The sequence below is a fragment of the Astyanax mexicanus genome, chromosome 5 (genome assembly GCF_023375975.1).
Source record: "Astyanax mexicanus isolate ESR-SI-001 chromosome 5, AstMex3_surface, whole genome shotgun sequence".
Classification (NCBI taxonomy): Eukaryota; Metazoa; Chordata; class Actinopteri; order Characiformes; family Acestrorhamphidae; genus Astyanax; species Astyanax mexicanus.
The window spans coordinates 46,970,533-46,992,564 of NC_064412.1; the positions used below are offsets into that span (position 1 = coordinate 46,970,533).

Sequence of the window (22,032 nt, forward strand, 5' to 3'; positions counted from 1 at the left end):
TCTTTTTCAATATATTTATTAGAACAAAATTCTGCACAATAATGCAGGCCAGAAGAGTCCAGATTAGTCCTCCTCTGCAGCCTGAGCCCGGAGGAAGCTGGCCTTCTTCTGAGCCACACGGTCTTTCCTCTGGGCCAGAGTGAGCTTGCGGCGGTTCCATCTGTCAAAACAGGAGAACCAGAGTTAGCAATAAAAACTATGCACTAACAATCCCCACATCTCTCCTTAGAGTCATTGATATATAATGCACATAACATTACAACAGGCAGACAGCATGGCAGGCTTAATAGAAGTACATGACCATGGTAAGAGTCAACAGTAATTATCACCCCTGTTTTAATCATTACCACACGCCCAGGATTAAGTTGGAAGACTGATCACACTGTCCGGCGTAATCTTGCCTAAGAGCTCATTATTTACTACAATACTAATTAAACTCAAGTGAGACTCAACATTAAGTGTTGTTGAACTGGAGACTAAAACGGCCTGCCTCCCGGCCTGCGTAGTAAAACCACTCCAAATGATCCAGAATGCAGCAGCACATCTGGTCTTCAACCAACCAAAACGGGCACATGTCACTCCGCTGCTCATTGAGCTCCACTGGCTACCAGTTGATGCTCGCATCAAATTAAAAACTCTTACAATCGCCTACAAGGTGATGACAGAACAGGCTCCTTCCTACCTGCACTCGCTCCTGAAGGCTTACGCTACCTCCCGGCCGCTGCGCTCCTCCAATGAACGTCGCCTCGCTTTGCCAAACACTCGCACAAATCCAGACTGTTCTCATACAGAGTTCCACAATGGTGGAACAAACAACCTTCCACTACCAGATCAGGAGAATCTCTCGCTATCTTTAATAGACTCCTGAAGACAGAGCTCTTCAAAGAGCACTTACTCTCCTAACACCTCTAACACACTAACTACTTCTAACCCCCATTTCCTTCTTCCCCTCCTTCACTTCTCTATCCCTTTATTTCCCTTCGACCTCCTTTAGGCCCTATCTAAAAATGGGTTATCTAAATTCCTATTACTTTTGTACTTCATTATTGTAAGTCGCTTTGGACAAAAGCGTCTGCCAAATGAAATGTAATGTAATGTAAAACATAAAACAAGGAACTTCCCAAAAACCACCTGCACTAAAACTACGATGAAATGAAATGCCAACAGTATTCATCTAGTGAACACTACAACACCGGACAGTGTTGTGTATTAGCTACACTACTCCAAGATAAAATGTGCATTATGATAGAGGGGTTACAATTCAATACATTCATTACACAATACTGTAAGCAAAGAGATGCATTGATAGTTTAAATCAAATTCTAGGGACAGTAATTAATAAAATAAAACCCAAATAAACAAAAATTAATAAATAAAAAGCTTTTTTATGCAGTCAGAACAGAAGAATAACTGCTATCTAGTGGGTGGGGCTTAATCAAAACTAAATTAACCACTTCTGACACCAATATTTACATACAAACTAAATTAAATTGACTGCATTTGAAATCACAATACAAATATTCTTTGAGATGTCCAGACATAAAATGTGCAAAACAGTGGGGCTTCATCAAAAAGTACATTACACAAAAATATGTAATTTCTGCATTTCCATCATGGAGTAAATGCACAAGTAACTTCACAATGTTAAATTTCAAATTATATTATGCTACAGCTTTTCTGCCATTTGATTTAAAAAGGAAAATTTACAGCTCCATTTTACGAATATATAACTACCATCCAGCAGAGAGATTTTTATTTTACCCCAGTATTGGATGCAGCTTTTAATAATAATAACTACATGTTACAGCTTACGGTGAAATCCATCAACTATTACAGTTAAGTATTGTACTTTAAATATTGCACTAGAAGTTTAAGAAAGAAAAAGCACAATATTGCTTTTAAAAACAGTACAAAATTTAAATTTTGTTTAGATGTTAAGTTTGGCTTTGGAAGTGGTTAATTTAGTCTTGAATTTAAGTCCCACCCACTAGATAGCAGTGTGGTACTCAGTCATTAGATTCTACTGTTTTGATTGGCTAAATAGCTAACAAAATTTTTATTACGTGAGCGTTTATAAAAAAAAAAAATTCCCCTAAAAATGTGATTTAAACATTTTATATATCATAGACTACCTTGCGTACAGCATCAAACTATATTTTAATGTCAATAATAACCCCTGAATCATAACGTGCATAACATTGCCAAGTTCACAGCCCTATCTAAATACTGCATTTATGCATGTACAGTTCAGTATTAGGCAACCTTGCACCAAAATATTCTAAAGCACCAACATTTCTGAAAGTTCCTTTAGGAACAAAAATTCTTAGGAAACAAACTGCACACAAACCTCTTCTTTTTGACCTCCTTCTTGGGCTTCTTTTCGTGCACTGGGTTCTCACGGATGGACGTGTGCGCCTTCTTGTACATTTCCTCCATCTGGAATGAGAAATTCAAAACAATTTAAGAAAAAAAATCCATATTTATCAAACTTCTGAGTCTAAAATTCTATTAGGCAGCTGATGTGATCTTAGATCTTTACTCTTAATCTGAGATGTTATAACAAATACAAATGTTATAGCTTCCCTTTAACACAGCTCAGACTTTAAACAAGCCGTGGCATAAAATTTTACTTTACACATCTGATTTTTTTTTTTTCAGTTTATTTGCTGAATTCAAATAAAAAAAATAAATCTGATTACTGCCTGACTGATGCAAAAAAGTTCCTCTATTGTCTGAAAGAACTGAAGATCAGAGTACTGTACTCTGCAGTAATCAGATTATGAAGTGCATGTAAACACACTGAGTGGCAGAAACAGCAAACAATGTGATGTGTTTAAAAATCATATCATCGATACTGAAACGATAATCACAATTTACACCAATACTGAATTATTGCACAGCCCCAGTTAGAAGCAAGTCTTCAAAACACGTACGCTGTCAGGAGTGACTCCGTTCTTGATGAAGCGAGAGAACTGTTTCTTGTAGGCGTCCTCGTCTTCTTCCATCAGCAGGCTCATGTACTCAGACACGTTCTGACCCAGAATGTGTTTGCGATGAACCTCAGCGTTGAACTCCTTGCTTTCAGAGTCATAGCCAGGGAAACGCTTGGTGCTACAGGAAGAGAGAAACACTGAAGGTCAGACCCAAAGTAAATATACTTTATTAATCAGTCCTTTAATCAGCATTGAAACCAGTGACTGTATATTAGAGCTGGGCGATATGGGAAAAAATCTTATCACGATATAGTTTTCCATATCAGTCGATATCGATATGTATCACGATATAAATCAAATCACTTTGTGTCACACTTAAAGGTTTGTTTTTATTAGTGAGAGAATAAGGGAGTGATGGAAGTTTTATCACAATATTTTTTTCTGTATCTCCATAATTATTAGGGCTGGCCCGAATAGCATTTTTTGAGCTCCGGATATTTGGCAGTAATTGGTAGCGAATATTCCAATATTAGTTTTTAAAAAAAACAAATTAATCATGAACGCGAGCCAGAACCCGAGCTTGAACGTCAGCCTGACTCAGGCGCTGCATGAACTCGGGCTTTTTTCCAATTTTTTCCAATTTTCCATGACTGAAAAAAAAACTTGGGCTATAAGCTCAATATTAAATATTTTGTTTGTTTAGAAATTATTTTATATTCTTAAACCATGTTAAATTATATTAGATTAGTAGGGCTGGCCCGAATAGCGTTTTTTGAGCTCAGAATATTGGGCACTGATTGGCAGCCAATATTGGAATATTTGTTTTTAAAAAGACGGATTAAAAACTGATTAAAGTAAAACAAAAATTGCAACTCGGCCCCTTTAATTCACCACAAAGTTTTCCAAGACCCAGCCGGAAAAAAAAAAGATTTCCCACCTTTTCCTCAGCTGGGTCGGGCTCAAAAAATGATTTGTGATAGGCTGTTTTTTGGTTTGTTTGTTTAAGCACTTAGGCTTTTGTACTGCTGCAGTGCAATATTTAGATTTTATATTCTGAAATTCGTTAGGTTTTATTTCTTTTAGCATTTTGAACTTTTTTTCCAATTTCAAATTTATTTTTTTCTGTTCGTTATGTTCTATCGGTCCTTGCGTTTTTTGTAGTTGAAGTTGAATTTAATATTGAAGTTCAATATTTCTAATTTATATTTTGAAATTCGTTAGATTATATTTATTATTGTATTTTGAGCTCACTTTAGTTGGTTATTTTCCAAATTCATATCTATTTTTCTGTTATTATTAAATGTTATTAGCTTATTAGCTTAGCTTGTCATTTAGCATACAGAACTTCTCACGGATTTTTAATGAATGTTGATTTATTAATTTAAAAGCTGTACCTTATTAAAAGTATTTTAAGCCAGACAGACACTGTGTGATTTTTTAATGAGTTTATCTGCACTTTTAAATGGTTTGTCCTGTAGGAAACGCACACGATTTGTATGCTGACACTGTTGTCTGACTGAGGAGCTGCTTTCCGTCAAATGCAGCCTGTAGGCAGGAAAAAATCCAGCCAGAACCGACCATATCATGAGCCAGTTTTAAAGCCAGTAATTTAGTAGAGCATTAAACTACAAATCTGAGATGTACCTGCTGTACTTCTTAATCTCTGCCCCCAAAACGGTCCATTAACTTGCTTGACAGACGCGTCAAATCCCCCGCGAGCACGCGCGGCGCACAGCGCACCGATTAATTCATGCGTTGAGCTTTAAACGCGCAGCTGAGCTGTAATTGGGGAAATATCACAAAAATCACAGTGTGATTTGTTACATTAAAAAAAAGACCATTTTCTTCCGCCTAATCTGAGAGGAAAGCGGTGTTCTCGACCGGCCCGAGTTCATGCAGCGCCTGAGTCAGGCTGGCGTTCAAGCTCGGGTTCGGGCTCGCGTTCAGGCAGATAATCTAAATGATAAATGATTTTGTGTTTTTGCACTTGGGCCATAAGCTCAATATTAAAAAGTTCGTTTGTTTAGAAATTATTTTATATCCTTAAACCATGTTAAATTATATTAGATTAGAGGAAAGTCATTTAGACATCATTCTTGATGTGTTTTTGTCCTGTTACCGCTCCGCAAAAAAACCTCTTCCTTTAATCCGCGCCCCACATACACATTTTTGCAGCACCTGCCCCGAGGTCCTAATATAAATTGAATTAATTACATTTAGTGCTTAAAATTTACTTAAAATTTATTTAAAACGTGCTGAACAGTGCGGCCGTTTATTCCCAAAGTACAAACACTATGGTTGTTTGCGTGTGTCGGGCCATACTCCACTATTCTTTAGGGTTTTTTGTTGCATGCATGAGAATAACTATTACAATTTTCTTAACTATTTATTAATTTGCTCCAGCGTCTTCTGGATTGATTACACGTTGTGTTTTCGTTGTTTGCCGCGCCACTTAGACGGAAATGGAAATGAATGTTTATCGAATTCTATTGCACAGGCTTATCATCGTCATCGAGGGAAAAATTATCGCGAAACAAATCGATATCGTTATATCGCCCAGCACTACTGTATATAAGCATGGACAGGATTGCTCTGTTCTCTAAGAATGACGCCAAAAAAAATTAATTAATTAAATCCTCCACCAAAATTGCTACCAGTCAGTTGCTCAGTTGATGCCAAACCCCCTCAGTAGACCTCCCCCAACCACTACAGACCAAGCTCAGTGTCTCAGACTCATAACAGTGAGCATTAAAAGATGATAAATGTTTTACATACCAGAATAATCCAAATATGACTGTAGCACTGGCCAAGACCAAGTGCTAATATTCTCAAGAATCATAGAACAGATAAACTAAAGAACTTGATCAGTGTTTCTGTTAATGTGACCAACAGCACAACAACTTGTAAAAATTTAATAATATCAGCACTGGAAAACGAATTGCTGGAATTAAAGACTGGAAATGAAAAGAAAAAGAAATATCACACACATCGTACTGCAACCAGGCAAAAGTGGCACTAAACCTGTAATGGCTTTACTCAGACATTGTGTAATCTATTTTATACAGTCACTGATTTCCAAATCAGGTAATATTCTTACTACAGGAATATTGAAACTGCTTTCAGTCCCGTCTTGAAATGGCATCATCTGCTCAGTTTCTGAAAGGATCATCACTAAACAGCAGGACACACATGGGCAAACCCATGAACCTAATTATCCAACAGCGTGTGTACCTGTGGGGGATGGACAGACCTCCGTCTACAGCTCCCTTCAGGGCTCCGAACACTTTGTTGCCAGTGGTGGTTCTGGCGAGGCCGGCGTCCAGGTAGCAGGTAAAGGCACCAGGCTTTCCGTCGATGCTCTCCACATTGAACTCCTCTCCAGTCACTTCCACCTGGCCCTCATACACCTTATCCAGCCCAAACTTGTTCAGCAGCTTAAAGAAAATGGAGAAAGTATAGGGAATTTGTAACTTAACAATAAAGGCTTCACTTCCTGTTTACAAAAGTACAGCTCTGCAGACTAGAGCTTGCTTTCAGGACCAAAGCTGAATTATTATTATTATTATTATTATTATTATTATTATTTCATGTCTGAAAAGATGCATACACACACAGTATATATTCTACAATCCAGTGAACAGCTCATGTTCGTTTCTTACTCATTAGTAAAGAGCTGTAAAATAAAAAATAAAATTAAGTTAAAAATGAGCTTGTTTACCTCCAGCACACCTCTAAATCAGACATGATCGCGCGTTCGCACTGTGCTGTGAGTAGGGCTGTCCCTAACGATTATTTTTTAAACGATTATTCTAACGATTATTTTTTTCGATTAGTCGACTAATCTATTCATTGAGAAACATATTTAAATAATTATTTTACGTTTTAAAGCAAACGATAAATTACTATATTTATATATAATAACAACAACAACAACAACACAAGCCTACTAAACCAAACCCCACACTTATAATCACTTACATGTACAGCACGTTGTTTAGATCTATAACGCTAAAAATGGATAAGCTCCCATACACCACAACCGTGTGTTGCACTGTTTTCTGTGACCGCTAGATTTTGTGACCACTGGCAAGTAGTTCTCAGCAGACCGGTGCACTGGCCGATTCGAAACGTGTTCGTTTCTAATGTTTACCCCGACTGGCCAAAACGGTTCAGTTTAGGGCTGAGGGTAAGGTGTAGGTATAGAAAGCTTCCGTTTTGCCAATGAACGCTCATAACCGTGAGCACTGGTCACAAAATTCCGACGGTGACAGAAAACGGTGTGACACCGCAGCGCCGACGGCGCTAGCTAAAATAACTTAAGGCAGCTAGCTTAGCTAAACACCTGAACTTATGAATAATGCTACTGTTTCTGGAAACTGCGAAATGCCATGCACAAATATAAACCAAAAATTTATCATTTCTGCCTGTGGCAGGTTTAAAACCTTTGGTAGACAGCCTTAAGTCTTTTTAAGGACACCCGCGGAGACCCTGATGTAAACGGTAACTTACTGTGTGACCCTGTTGACATAGTGCTCCTGGATGTTTGCGCTTCAAGTGCTCCTTTTGCACATATGGCAGAGGACCACATTGTTGCCCTTTTGCGTGAAATGCTCCCAAACTTTAGATGCCCGCTGGCGTTTTTTTGTAGCTGGAGATTGCTCTCCGGAGTCCAAGCTCTCTAGAGCTTAGATTCTCTGCCCGAACCCGGCATGACCCGAGGCCCGCCCGTAAATCCGACCCGGGCTCCAGAAAATAGTCCGAGATGTAGGCGTCTGTTTTTTAATTATATTTTTATTTTAAAAAAAATAACGAAAACTGAAAGTGAAACTAAACTAATTTATTTATAAGCGCTGTTTTCACTACCGCAGTTCTACAGCGGGGGTGTTGTGCCGATTCTGTCCGCGAAGCGGGAGTCAGATTCAGCAGAGAGTCGGATTCGGCACAAACGCGGCGGCACCTCGCGGTCCGCGGTGTCAGTTGTAAGCGCTCGCGCTAGCCGCAAAATACGGCAGAAAACACTGAGGGAGCTGCAGAATTATGAATGGGACTAGAATATGAGCACGAGGAGATCAAAGAGAACCTTCACCTGTGAGTAGAACAAGCAAATCTCTCTCTCTCTCTCTCTCGCACGTGAACTCCTCCGCGTTTGACTTGCAGAACTGTGTTTAGCTGTTCTTAAAAATCATTTTAATTAAATAATAGTTCTATGCTTCTATGTTACCGTGTTAATTAACATAATTCTGATCATATTTCGCTCATTAAAACAGCCCGAAAACAGCCAGTTGGAATTTTTGGGCCCGATCTAACCTCTAATGCTCTCCACAGGCGCCGCCATGTTTACGACGCGCCGACGCACGTTATGCAAATCGATGTATTTTTGTAATCGATGACGTCGATTATGTCGATGCGTCGCCCCAGCCCTAGCTGTGAGGCTCTCAGGATTTTCAGTGTTTCACTGAAGGACTTTGAGATAAAGTGAAAAAGGTGCTGCTAGAACCTTTACAAGGCTGTGTAACCTCACTTCATCCATAGCATGCTCACATGCTATGTTCAGGTCTGAAGTACAAACAGAAACAGCATATTCCAGCAGGTGAACAGATCTTACCCTGCGGGCGAGGAGCAGTCCAGTGCAGTAGGCCGCAGCATAGTTGGTCAGACCCACAGTCACGCCGTATTTGGGGAGCTCATGGGAGTACGCCGCACACACGATCAAGTCACCCTCGATCTTGGCGTAGGCAATCTGCAAATCAAAAAAAAAAAAAAAAAAAACATTAAAACTGATGAGATACTAAAACCTAACATTAAAACTTTTAAACAGATCAAAACTAACCCTTTAGTGTGAAATTATTGTACACACAGCCTGTAAAATGTATTCCTTTTGGAAGACTCCCTCACACATTAGTTGGTTTTGTTAATGTGAGTGTGACATGTAAACAAGAAATCACATCTTTAAAATGTGGTTTGGACCAGAGTTGCAAAGGTTTGTCAATACAACTTTTGAAACAATCAAGACATGCCAGAAATCAAATGGATTGGCAGTCTAAACAAAGCTTTAAAGCATTTGTAAAATGTTCCACAGAATGTATTTGCAACCTTTGTTTCATTAGCAACATGTACACAACACATTTATGATAAATAACATTTTAAAAGGCTTAAATACACTTGCTTACCCATTTGTAAAGGTTATATTTTAAGGAAAGTACCATAACAACTTTAAATGTAGCTCTTTGTATGTAACACCAAGAACGGGAAAATAATACTTTTACAAAGAAAACCTGCCATTTAGTGGCGATGCATTTGGAATGGTTGTTCGAATGCAAAGAGCTAATAAAGCTCACTGCAAAACGCCAGGTTTTATCATTAACTTATTGTGCATGCAACACTGATTACTTTCTGTGGTACCCCACAGCATCTTACTACACTGGCACCTTAACTGCATTCATACAGCCACTGAAGTGGCCCAAATCCAGTTGTCCCACAAAATCCATTCTGTAGACTGTTCACATAACTAGCCTAGTGTTGACTTGGACTAAAAATGCATCAGATTTCAGTACTACATATGAAAGTGGCCTAAACCTGGCTGTCAGATCCAGTGCAATTATTTTGTCAAATAAAATTATCGTGACACAAAATGCTTTGATTAACACTGATTTGAAACACATTAAGAGAGAATCATTTGAGGTTAAGTGCAGCACAGCTTAAACAATCATGATACTATACAAACATAAACCCAGTTAAAGAATTAGCTGCTATTTATGCTTGTCTTCAAGTGTGTCAAAGTATGAAAAATGTAAATATTATATAAATATCTAAACGTATTGCCATATCGCAAAACCCTAGTGACAAATTATCATACAGGGGTGAGGCAACAAAAAAAGAAACGGTTTTCACTAAAAATACTGCAAACTAACATTGCGGCTAAACCCATCAAAGCCCTAAATAAACACTTTACAGCAGGAGTGACCAATTCTATTTGCAAAGGGCCCGAGTGGGCTGCAGGTTTTCCTTCTAAACCATTAGCAGCAAATTTTAACTACACCTAATTAATCAGTCATTCATTCACCAGACTGAATAAACCGACATGAGCATTTGCTTGGCTGAAATACAAACCTGCAACCTAGGCACACCTGCTTTGTTTGGTTCTAGACTTTCAGACTTTTTACTTTGGGTCTAAATCATAATAGCAGGTTTTTAGGACCATGAACCAATCTGGACTAAAGTACCAGTGTTTGGTGCAACCAAAAAAAAATCTAGACAGACCAATTACAGGAAGGTAAGGCAGTCTGTGCCAAAATCCAACACCCCTTGGTGTGCAGGAAAAAGTATGAGTTATGAGTGCAACAGATTATGCTGGTGATTCTGTAGCTACTGTAACTATAGACTAACACAAACAATCTGGAATCTGTGGAATCTGGAAAAGTGGAATCTGTTCATTATGCTGCAGGGCGCACATGTATAGGAAAAGGGGGATAGACTTCTGGAAACTGATAACATGCTGAACTCATAATATTACACAAACCAATTAATATGAAGCACAGAGAAAAGCAGCCAACATATATCTGACGGGATGTAGTTCTTTCACTCACTAAACGGCAGTTTAAAACATAATGGACCACATGTACAAAATTTAATAAAAGTGAGGCATAGTACAGACTCTGCTCTTGAGTTTCAGGTGTGAAAACGGCCTCAGCCTGCCATTAGCCCCTTCACTCACCTGACAGATGATGTCCCTGTTGGAAAAGCGGACGATCATCCTGTACTTGGGTGTGTTGTACTTGTTCTTGTCTTGGATGACCAGGCGTTTGCGGGCATAGAAATCAGTCTTTCCCTCTGAAACAACAAAAACAAAGTGTGTGAACACTTCATAACTCCGAGCAATCTGACAGTCTGATCATTGATCATTAAATCAACCTGCACCACTCACTCACCTCTCCTCCTCCTGAACTTCACCTGGTATCTCTTGAAGTAGGCCTTGTTTTTCACTACTTTAACAAATCCCTGTGGATCAGATAAAAGTGAACATTAGCAGAACATACACAGACAGGACATGGCATTATTATAACAAGGCAGATTCACATTGCACAAGCCCCGACAACAATACCCATAAACATATACACATACACAAGCCAGCCCAGAGGGCAGCTAGCCTGATAACCTAATGCTAGTCTGCTAGTTAGCAGTGTTAACACTGAGCAATAGCCATGTACGTCAACAAATCAGTGCTTTAACTCGGAATGACCCTGTTTAAAATATTCAGACACCCCGGCCGCAGCGCGTGCAGCGCAGGGTGGTTCTCCGGGTATATCCTAGTGAACTGAGCAAGTGACTTGAGTTCAGGCCACGCTGGAAGAGCAGCAGCGCTCCGCCGCCGCGCACAATCTAACTCCATCCTCTTTATTCCACCATTTATAAAACACTGATAATCATCAGGAGGTAAGCTAAAGTGCTGCTGTGTGAAATGTGGCGGGTATGGAAGCTGTACTGACCATTTTGCAGACTTTTTAGCCTCCGAAACCGGAGCCAGGAGCCAAACACGGCAGATTGACTCCGCTGCACTGGAAAAAGAAAGAGTGAGCTGCGCATGCGTGGTAAATAGGGCCGCACAGCTGGGTAGAGCGCTGCGGTGGGGGAAGTGCGGCGCCCCCAGCTGGAGCGGAGGAAACAACAACATCAACAACAACCCATCAATCTTTATTATAAAATACACGTCCTTTAGCCCATTCAAACCACTTAAAATAATAAAACAGCACGGATTTATTACTATTATTAAGTAAATTGCTGTCGATATTTAATTATTATTTTAAGATACATGTTTTTTTTTGCTGAGTATCTTGAAGTAACTTAATCATGAGAAAAATATGTGCTGGATTTTCTTTTGGACAAGAAGGGACTTCCCAAATATGTTGACATCACAAATCAATTTCCTTTTCTAATATGAAGTATTACACGCAGCAACAACAACAAAAAAAAAAGCAAGGCAAGTTTGTAGAACACCTTTCTTACATGCTTTAAAATAAACAGGGATAAAAATACAATGGATATTAAAAACATAGTTAAAGGGAAAAAACATTTAAAATACTAAACAAACAATATATAAAAGAATACATAATTAAGAAGCAACAATATTACACATAAAAATAGATAGTGGACAGTTGATAATACTGACAATACAGATTACATATGAATATGCCCAACACTGATTGACTAGCAGAACTGTTAGGGTTCCAAGACAGCCTTGTTTCAGATTCTAATAGAATGCAGTATGTCACAGAGAACAAAAATAAAACAAAAAGGAAGACAAAAACATACATATACACATAAATAATACACTTTCTTCTTTTGTAGCATAGCTAATACAATCAATGTAATTATTAAACACCCATGAAAAACCCATGGAATGAAGATTAAAGGCAACATATTATGCAAAACTCACTTTTTGCATGCATTTGTATTTCCATTTGGGTCTTAACTGTCCCTGTAAACACTCTAAACATGAAAATAAACGTCTCTATCTATTTTCCATCTATTATATTATCCATCTAATTTCTGTGAATCAGCTAAAAGAGTATGGTGTCAGGAATCATATAATTCTATGAGCCGTTTGGATGGCTCCCTATTGTAATGTCACAATAAGGAAACCTGTATAAAACCACCGGGTACTACTGCTCACCTATCACGCATCACCCACACTGCTCATTGGGAACCTCAGACAGTACACAGCGGGATTAGTCAGCAAACTTTGTCTGAGGGAGGGATCTGTACTGTTAATGGCAGTCACGGCTTAAGGCAGTACCTTTTGATCCAGACATGACTGGGCGGCCTCCTATTAAGAGGAAATAGTGACAAATTAAAAAACAAAGCAAACACTGCCATGAAACCACTTTTAAAACCACTATTACATTACATTTCACTGCACTTCATCTCTTTATTAAAAAACAATACACAAGAATTTACATTTTCAAAACCAAATGCTGAAATTGTGTAAATATTTAATACAATACACCTCAAAATGTAATCAAGGCACAGCTGTTTCACTAAGGTACAAAAAGCCTTCTCAAAATGTAATCTCCCAAGATTGCATTTAAACACTGATGTGTGCCATGATGAAAAGTAAAAGTAATAGAAAAACGGTGTGTGGATTTAAAATAAGAAATGCACATTTATGTCAGAATTGCACACAAATCTCACTTAAATGCAGCTTTGTATTGCTGTTACTGTGTTGGGTAGCTGAAAATGTTAGCTAATGCTAGCTGAGGTAATTTAGCTTAGCATCTGTTTGTTTATCAAACGTTTGGCAGGGTGTCTGTGTAAATTAAAAACTAGCTATATGTGAATAGATTAGCATTGCTGAGGTGATAATACAATACTGGGGTAAGAATTCAAACAGCACTGCTGAGGTAACCTTAGCTTAGTTTTTTAACTAAGTAAAAAAAACTAGCTGTAGGTAAAGGTGCTAAATGTGACTATTACTATTGGACTATGGTCCCACACACTTCACTATTAGGTAGCTGTTAGCTATCTAGCTATATTATTTCTACATTGTGTAAATTTTGTTTGCTAGCTAGGTTACAAATCTTTATTATTATATTTTTTGTTATCATATCTGTATATTGGCTATTTATGTTCTTTTACATCTTTGATAGCTTTATTATTTTGTATTTTATTTTTAATAGAATCTATCTATTCTCATCTTAGCTTCATATTTAACTTACAGATTCTCTCTTAAATCTTGTTATTTTTTGTGATCAGTCATCAAAACACTGGCACGGCTGAAGAAAATGTATGATAAGAATAGCACTAGTAATGTCATTTTATGATTTAAATTACATTGCTAAGGCAGCTATAGCTAGCTTAAATCTGTAATTAGAACAGGACTGCTGAGGTATTTGTTTGTTTAGAATAGCAATACTGAGGTAACATTAAATAGATTGTGCTTATTTTGTTTGTATGCTGTGTTAAATTAAAATGATAGGTGTTAAATTCATATAACTTTAACGGTAGTTTTGTCATTGCTTTTGGTTACAAATCATTTATGCTGTACTACTTAGTGAATTAAATGATCTGGATGCTTTTATTACAGTGAGCCTTTAGAAATATTTGTACATATGCAGTAGTGAATAATAAGTCACTGCTTTGTTTTGATTACCCAGCAATTCCACACCCTGTAAACCACATTCTCCCTCTTTAATGTTACACAGGCTGGAAATAGCAGCACGCAGGACGTCAGCCTGGCTTTACGCAGGTTCTGGCTGCGTCAGGGGACTGTCTCTGAGAACGCTGAGGGTGTGTTCAACACTGGAGCCTGAGATCAGCGTCAGCACTTCACTAGAAAACCTGAAAAGTGGGTTAGCAGTGCTGCTCTGAGTAAATCACAGCTCTGTCTAATCTCTCTCACAAACTCTCACCTGTGAGAGAATCCGATTACTGTCTGATCTGAGGGAATGCAACTCGACTAATGGTAAGTTTTCACTTATTTATAAACCATTGTTTATGTTTTTAATAAACAAAAAGTAAATAAAACACTTTCATAACAGGGCCTTGATTACAGGAAGCAGAAATTTAATAGCAGTGATAAGCAGCTGACTACCCGAAACTTCGTCGACTGTCCTGCTTCCTGTAACAGCTGATTTATTTCAATATGTTATTTTTATGCTACTGTTGCAATAACAATATTCATGGTGATAAGAAAAAACACCTAAAACTCTTTTATAAATTTCTATAATATACTACTGCAACAAAACAAATGTTAAACTGTAAACCCACAAAAACATTACCAAGACTATGATTTGGTATAATAAAATAACTCTTTAATTAAATAAACAATTGAATGTAACATAAACATAATGTAATACAATAAAAATAGTAAAATATTTAATTAATGCATAACTTCACACATTAAAACTATACAATAAATACACTTAAAGTTTCACAGTAAATAGCTAAACAATAGTCTGTTTTCAAACAGAATACTAATTTTATCACATATGGAATTTTTTATTGTTTCAAAAATAACAATATTATTGTGTAGCGTTCCATACTTAAGTATGGAAAGTAAAAGTACCATGATTTATTATGGCTCTAATGTCTCATTATCTGACAGCGCAAATTCAGCTCATTTTAGGTGAAAACCTCTTAGTGTCACTCGCTTCCCCCACACAAATCTTCTCCTTATAAAAAAGGATAAATAATATAAAAAGCCTGATACCTTCAAAAAAGAGTTTATCCTGCATTTGTTGAAATAGCTGTGTCTACTCTCCAGGGAAGATTTTCTAATTTGGATTTGAGGATTTGATTGCATTCAGTGACAAGAACAATGTTAGAGAGGACAGGATGTTGAATGAAGATCCCCATTATACACCTCATCCCCAACCCCCCAACTCATCCCATCCAAAAGTATTGGATTGAGCTCCATCATCAAAGAACACAGTTCTACCACTCCACAGCTCAATAGTTTTGAAGTCCTATTCTGTTGGCAATACTTCTCTACCACAGCAATGAGTGCAAATTAAAGTAGCTAAATGTAATTATTATAAGAGGTGTCCACAAATATTTGTACATTTAGTGTGTAATAAAAGTTCACTGGGCACTATTTAGTCCTTCTGGACTGGATAACAGACTACACCTATGTGTGATCAATATGGGTCCAAGCACTGCAGCATTAATATGATGGAGATGTGGGCACTAATGTCCAGATATATTAGTGCTATCAATGTTGACACATTAAAGCATGCAATTAATCTGGAAACTCTAAAGTGATTTAATAATTTTCTGAAAATGTATAGATTTGCCTCGTAAGAATGTGTAAGTGAAGCAAGCATAAATAAATCTTGATGTAGTAGCTCCTGTATCAGCATCATTTAAAAAAAAAAAAAACACCCAGAAGGACCTACCAGACCTGATTTTACTAATTTATTTGCCTTTACAGAATGGCAGCTTTAATTTGTTAATTTTTTGAGACAACCATTTCCCCCCTTTTTGACCCAATTGTCCTGCTGTAATTGAACTCTTTTTACAGAGCCTGGTGATGTACTAGCAGTATTTAGAGATATTTAAGAATGTAAGCATGCTGTTGCTACTGTTTAGAAGTTCAGAAGGTAGATTACTCTTTATTTATTGTATATTTCAATACAGATTAAATTACTAATCAATGTTTTCTGCATTCCCTGCCCCTCCTGTTCTGTCTGTTTTATACACTAATTTATCTGTTTAAGGAAAATCTTTTCTTCTTTCTGTTTCATATTCTACATTGATATTTTGACTTTTTTATTTAGCCAGTAGTTGAACATCACATCAATATTCCAATAACTTCTATGGTCACAGATGTACCATTGCAAGAAAAAGTTTGTGAACCCTTTGGAATTACTTGGATTTCTGCATAAATTAAATGTGTCATTAAAATGTGTTCATAATTTTCAGTCACAACAATAGACAAACAGTCTGCTTAAACCAATATCACACAAAAATTATATGTTTGCATGGTTTTACTGAACACAACATGTTAACATTCACAGTAAGTGGGGAAAAGGTAGGTGAACCTATAGGCTATTGATTTTTCTAAGAGCTAATTGGCGCCAGGATGTGATGAGATTGGATGTGTTGGTTAAAGCTGCCCTGCCCTATAAAAAACACACCAGTTTTGAGTTTGCTGTTCTTAAGAAGCATTTCTTGATGTGAACCATGCCTCACACAAAAGAGCTCTCAGAAGACCTACATTCAAGAATTGTTGACTTGCATGAAGCTGAAAAGGGTTACAAAAAATGCCTTGATGTTCATGTGTCCACGGTAAGACAGATGCTCTACAAATGGAGAAAGTTCAGCACTGTTGCTACTCTCCCTAGGCATGGTCGTCCTGTAAAGATGACTGCAAGAGCACAGGACAATGATCAATGAGGTGAGGAAGAATCAGCTGAAGACATAAATCTACAATAAGAAAACAAGAATGGAGTTCATGAGAGGACACCAAGGAGAAAGCCACTGCTGTCCAAAATAAACATTGCTGCACATTTGAAGTTTGCAAATGAGCACCTGGATGTTCCACAGCAGTACTGGCTAAATATATTGTGGATAGATAAAACTAAAATTAAGTTGTTTGGATGGAAAACACACAACACTATGTGTGGAGAAAAAAAGCACAGCATACCATCATCAAAACATCATCCCATCAGTGAAATATGGTGGAGGGGGCATCATGGTTTGGGCTGCTTTGCTGCCTCAGGGCCTGTATGAATTGCAATCATCAACGAAAAATTGAATTCCCAAGTTTATCAAGACATTTTACAGAAAAACTTAAGACCATGTGTATGCCAACTGAAGCTCAACGGAGGATGGATGATGCAACAGGACAACGACCCAAAACATAGAAGTAAATCAACAACCAAAAAGCTTTAACAGAAGAACACGCCTTCTGGAGGACTCTCAACCCAATTAAGATGCTGTTGCATGACCTCAGAGCGATTCACACCAGATATTCCAAGAATATTGCTGAACTGAAACAGTTTTATGAAGAGGAATGGTCCACAATTTCTCCTGACCTTTGTGCAGGTCTGATCTGCAACTACAGGAAATGTTTGGTTGAGATTTTTGCTGCCAAAGGAGGGTTAACCAGTTATTAAATCCAAAGGTGCACATATTTTTTCCACCCTGCACTGTGAATTTTAACATGTTGTGTTAAAAAAAAACAGGCATACATATAGTTTTTGTGTGGTTTTAGTTTAAGCAGACTGTGTTTGTTGTGACTTAGATGAAGATCAGAACACATTTAATGATCAATTTAAGCATAAATCCAAGTAATTCCAAAGGGTTTAAATGTTTTTTTGCAACTGTTTAAAAGGAGCACCAGGCATGCAGACTGCTTCTAAAGACATTAGTAAAAGTATGGGTTGCTCTCAGGAGCATGTGCCTGTGCAGCAAGTCTAGTCGTGAAATGTATTCATTACTAAATCTTACACAGCCAATTTGAAACTGGAAATAACTGGGAACAACAGTAACTTAGCCACAAAGCATAGGCCACATAAAATAACAGAGCGGGGTCCGCAGCTGCGGGGTCCCAAACTTCATGTGTCCTTTATTTTAGATCATGAACAATGTGTAGAAAGCTTAATTGAATGGGTTTTCGTGGCTGAGCAATGCAGGCAAGCGGATACTTTGGGCATTTTAGTGTAGTTTACAAAGGACAATTTGTGTAAAAAGTTTAAGAGCAAGTCAATTTGAATATAAATAAAATCTCATTGTGGTTATCTTATATTAAATAGTTTATATTAAAAAAAAACATTATTAAAGATTTTAGTGTTTAGAGTGTAAAATGTGATTTTTGCGATTAGTCAGTGAATTATGTGATTAATTCGGGTTTTTTTTATTGATTGACCGCTCTACGATACACCTAAATGTTTTAATAACCTGTATCAGGTGTGTGATGATTGTGATGTGAAACTGTGTATCGGTTCATCGGGTGAATCGGTTCAATATAATGAGTGAATCTCTCTTTTAGTACAGTTTAGCCCACCATAGGTCAGCAGCATTTTGGCTTTCGTATGCAGCGCATGCGCAGTTGGATCCAGTACAGTGACGTCGGCAAGGCCCATTTGTTGGCATGAGTAGTGTGTGGAACTCCAACACACACACCGCACACACCGCACACACACACACACACACACACACACACACACACACACACACTGTTTAGCAGGCTGGCTCGAGCTCCTCAGGCTGTGTTAAGCCCGTGCCCGGTGCAGGTCGTGAGCGCACGGTGTTCGGTACTGTGTATCCCCGCGGATCCGCGCGCGCCATGCAGAGTTAATGCTGAACCGGATCCGGGACCGGAGTAAAAGCTTCCAAGGTAAAAAGCTCGTATCTCCCGGTTAGCCCCAGTTAGCTGTACTGCTCCGGCTCCCGTGCAGCAGGAGGGCGCGTGCTGCTGCTGGACAGTGTATTAATATATTGGTTATTGATTATTGATTGATATCGGAGCTGGAGATGAGCAGGGCGGGAGTTATTATGGGCTGTTGGACCGGCTGGTGCTGTGTTTATGGGCTGGCAGCTCCTGTAGACTGGCTGCTAGTGGCATTTAGCCTCAGGAAGCTAACTGACTATCTGAGCCCGGACTAGACCTTCTGGACTGTTCTCCCTGCGAACCGGACCGGACCGCTCTGATCACTGGCTTTAGATTGGTTTATGCTGTTGTATATAGACTGGGTTTGACTGGGTTTGTGTAAACTGTGGGTATTAGTGAGTTAGCTAACTAGCTGGTTGCCAGGTATTCTTCTGTAGCTTTTTTTCTCACCAGCTCCTGAAGCTCTCACCAGCTAGCTGAAGTTTATTGTTGTCAGTAACATTGCACTGTTCTACTGTGTACTGAAGCAGGGCTGCAACATATTTATGGAAACTGACACTGCAATAGTTTTTCTGTATTATATATTGCAATAATCAAACAACAAAACTCGAACTTCCTCTAGATTTCCTCTGAACTTAGTCATTGATTGATTGATGAATAGCTAGAAAATCGCAAACTATTTATTATATAGTGATACTATTAAATATACACATTATTTATCCACAATAATAAACAGTGGTCGTTAGTAAGTTAGCTATTCTCCCAAGGCATTATTCCGTTGTACTACATACTACGTATTCAGTAGGGTTGTACAATACTGTGGGTGTAAAACTGATAATGTTGTATTTTTATAACTCTGGGTTTCTAGAAAGGTACCGTAGTTATGCATTTGTTGATAATGAGTCTACATGTTAAATCAAATCAGGAGGTAATTCTCCCAGATTTCAGGTTATGTTTAATGCTGTTGTTGCTGACACTGTTGTACTGTGTTGTCAACATATATAAAATAGAAGTGAAAACCATTGATTATCCCTTTTATAGTGGCAACTGTCAAAGGGTTGGGATGTTTATATTAGAGATTAGGCCAGGTCTTGAACTACAGCACTTTAAATTGAAGATTTCCATTTAAATGAAAAATATGATGTACGACTAGGCTTAACCTCTGTCTGGGAAACTGACCCTATATGAACCTAGGATCTGAATCAAACTGTATGGTTCTAGATGACTGGGTCAGAGCATCTCCAGAATATCAGGTTGGTCTTTTGGGGGTATTCTCAGAATGCAGTGGTCATTGCCTACCAAAAGTGTCCAAGGACAGACATCCTGTGAACTGATGACAGGGTGATCTGAGCCTGAGGCCCACTGATGTGAGAGTGAAGTAAATGCTAGCTTGTCTAGTTCAAACCCATAGAGGAGCTAAATACACTAATAATGCACCAAATTAGATTTTTTTGGCCGAAAAAGCACCTGGTAAACTGTCATTGTTCTGTAAGTCATTCACTTAAATGTTTGTTTCCAGACTAATAATATTGGTCGCCAAATATTCCCTAAAATGTCTTGTGATGTGACTCTGGACAGGGCCAGGAATTGCTCTTGCAACATTTTATAAACATACATTCCTATATTAGGTGGGATGTTTCAATGATATGGCTAATTTGTGTATCTATTTAACAGTTAGGTTTAATATTATATATAGTGTGTGTTGTGACACGTGTGTGTAAGGGGAACTGCTGGATCTGTAAAACTCTGATGTGATTACAGTGGATCACCTCTGATCTCTCAGCTCATCCTCTTTTCTGCTCAGCCTGCTCTGTTCCGGGTTCTGTCCTCTGTTCTGATTTCTGTCCATTTTCTGGGTTCTGTTCTGGAGTCCAGTAGTCTGTGGTGTGTGTACTAGGAAGAAATGGTTTCTTTTTTTTGTCAGGAAATCAAGAATGGTTCTCTGTAGGGCTACACAATATATAGTTTGAGCATTATTATCGCAATGTATACATGGGGAATAGTCACATCATAGGACGTGCAGTATCTTCTTGTGCAATGTCAAATCATTTTTTGTAGGCTTTTTTACTGTTTGTTTTAAAATGAAAATTTACTATATCTATTATTATATATTATATATTATAAATATAATTTAATTTATTATATCTACATAATTTTAATTATATTAATAATATCATTGCAGGATGAGTCAGTAATGCGTGAAAAGGTCTCATTATCCAGTATTGTGCAGCCCTAAATGTAGTATGAAAATGTTTTGAAGATGTCATTAGTTTTTGCCACATCCTGCAGCCCAAGTTTTCTGAGTAAATCCAGTGATGTTGGGAGTGTATGTTGGACGTTGTTGGATTCAGCTCTGTTGTTTTGTGTGTGGGGATGTCTTTGTGGTGAAAGTGAAGTATAATGCACCTCTGAATACACACACACACACACAGACACACACACACACACACACACACATGCGTAAGAGCATGTCTGTGCAAGTCAGGTCCAACACTTAGCTGTGTAGCTGTGTCTGTTAAAGCAGCCATCTATAGTTGGGGTGTCCTAAAGCAGCAGATTGTGTTGAGTTTATTTGCTAAATTTGAAAACTATGTAGATTGTGGTTAAAGGCACTAATAACAAAGAGCAGTTTGAGTTGAACTGTTATCTGAGACTGGCTGATGTGGTTTCGTGCACTGTACAGTGTTATCTATAAACATGAACACACAGTCAATGTCCAGAGCTCCAGCTGACTGAGAGTACTGTATATACTGTATTTAGCTTGTTGACTTTTTTTTTTTTTTTTTTTACTCAAGTTTAAGTATTTTGATTGTGAAGTTATACTAGGTTGTCTAATCCTTTTGTAAGCTATAAATGTGTAATATCAGAACTGGCTCAGACTTCTGGTGCATCCCCAGTTTAAACTATGACATGACATGCCTAATGAAATATGTTATACGATAAAAGCTGTGGAAAAACTTTGACTGTGAGAACTCTCAATCAAACAAAAAAATGACTGTCAGTAAATAATTTACACTAAAATATTAGAAATATATGTTTTTAAAATCATATGACATTATATACAGCTCTGGAAAAAAATGAGACCTCCTCAAAATAATCTAATTTCTCTGATTTAGCTATTTATAGGTATATGTTTAAGTAAAATGAACATTGTAGTTTTATTCTATAAACAACTGCCAACATTGCTTCCGAATTACAAGTAAAAATATTTTAATTTAGAGCATTTACTTGCAGAAAATGAGAAATGGTCAAATTAATGAAAAAGATGCA

At 37.8% G+C, this 22,032-nt stretch overlaps 2 protein-coding genes across 7 annotated transcripts in view; one reads left to right on the forward strand and one right to left on the reverse strand.

Annotated features, from left to right (window-relative positions):
• Positions 1–11,553, reverse strand: rpl5b (ribosomal protein L5b). Its single transcript, XM_007233609.4, has 8 exons — positions 11,420–11,553; positions 10,862–10,931; positions 10,648–10,763; positions 8,539–8,673; positions 6,165–6,367; positions 2,934–3,111; positions 2,348–2,436; positions 1–160 (listed from the first exon to the last, which is right to left on the reverse strand). The coding sequence occupies exons 1-8, from the start codon at positions 11,420–11,422 to the stop codon at positions 64–66; spliced, it is 891 nt and encodes a 296-aa protein (XP_007233671.2). The 5' UTR covers positions 11,423–11,553; the 3' UTR covers positions 1–63.
• A 2,699-nt stretch (positions 11,554–14,252) lies between these two features.
• evi5b (ecotropic viral integration site 5b) overlaps positions 14,253–22,032 on the forward strand; it is an 88,796-nt gene continuing 81,016 nt past the window's right edge. For 2 of the 6 annotated variants that reach the window (XM_015601381.3, XM_015601382.3), the window contains exon 1: positions 14,253–14,391. In XM_015601381.3, the coding sequence (XP_015456867.3) occupies positions 14,389–14,391 (3 nt within the window). In that variant the 5' untranslated portion in view covers positions 14,253–14,388. Of the gene's footprint in view, positions 14,392–18,565; positions 18,769–22,032 lie in introns of those variants that run through there. The other 4 variants (XM_007233614.4, XM_007233615.4, XM_022685342.2 and 1 more) reach the window with 3 other exon arrangements.

Excerpts from the sequence above, each read along its gene's own strand:
- rpl5b (XM_007233609.4), bottom strand. Across the intron at positions 8,674-10,647 it reads ACAGGGACATCATCTGTCAG|ATTGCCTACGCCAAGATCGA; the intron begins GTGAGTGAAGGG and ends TTTGATTTGCAG. Across the intron at positions 2,437-2,933 it reads ACGGAGTCACTCCTGACAGC|ATGGAGGAAATGTACAAGAA; the intron begins GTACGTGTTTTG and ends TTCTCATTCCAG.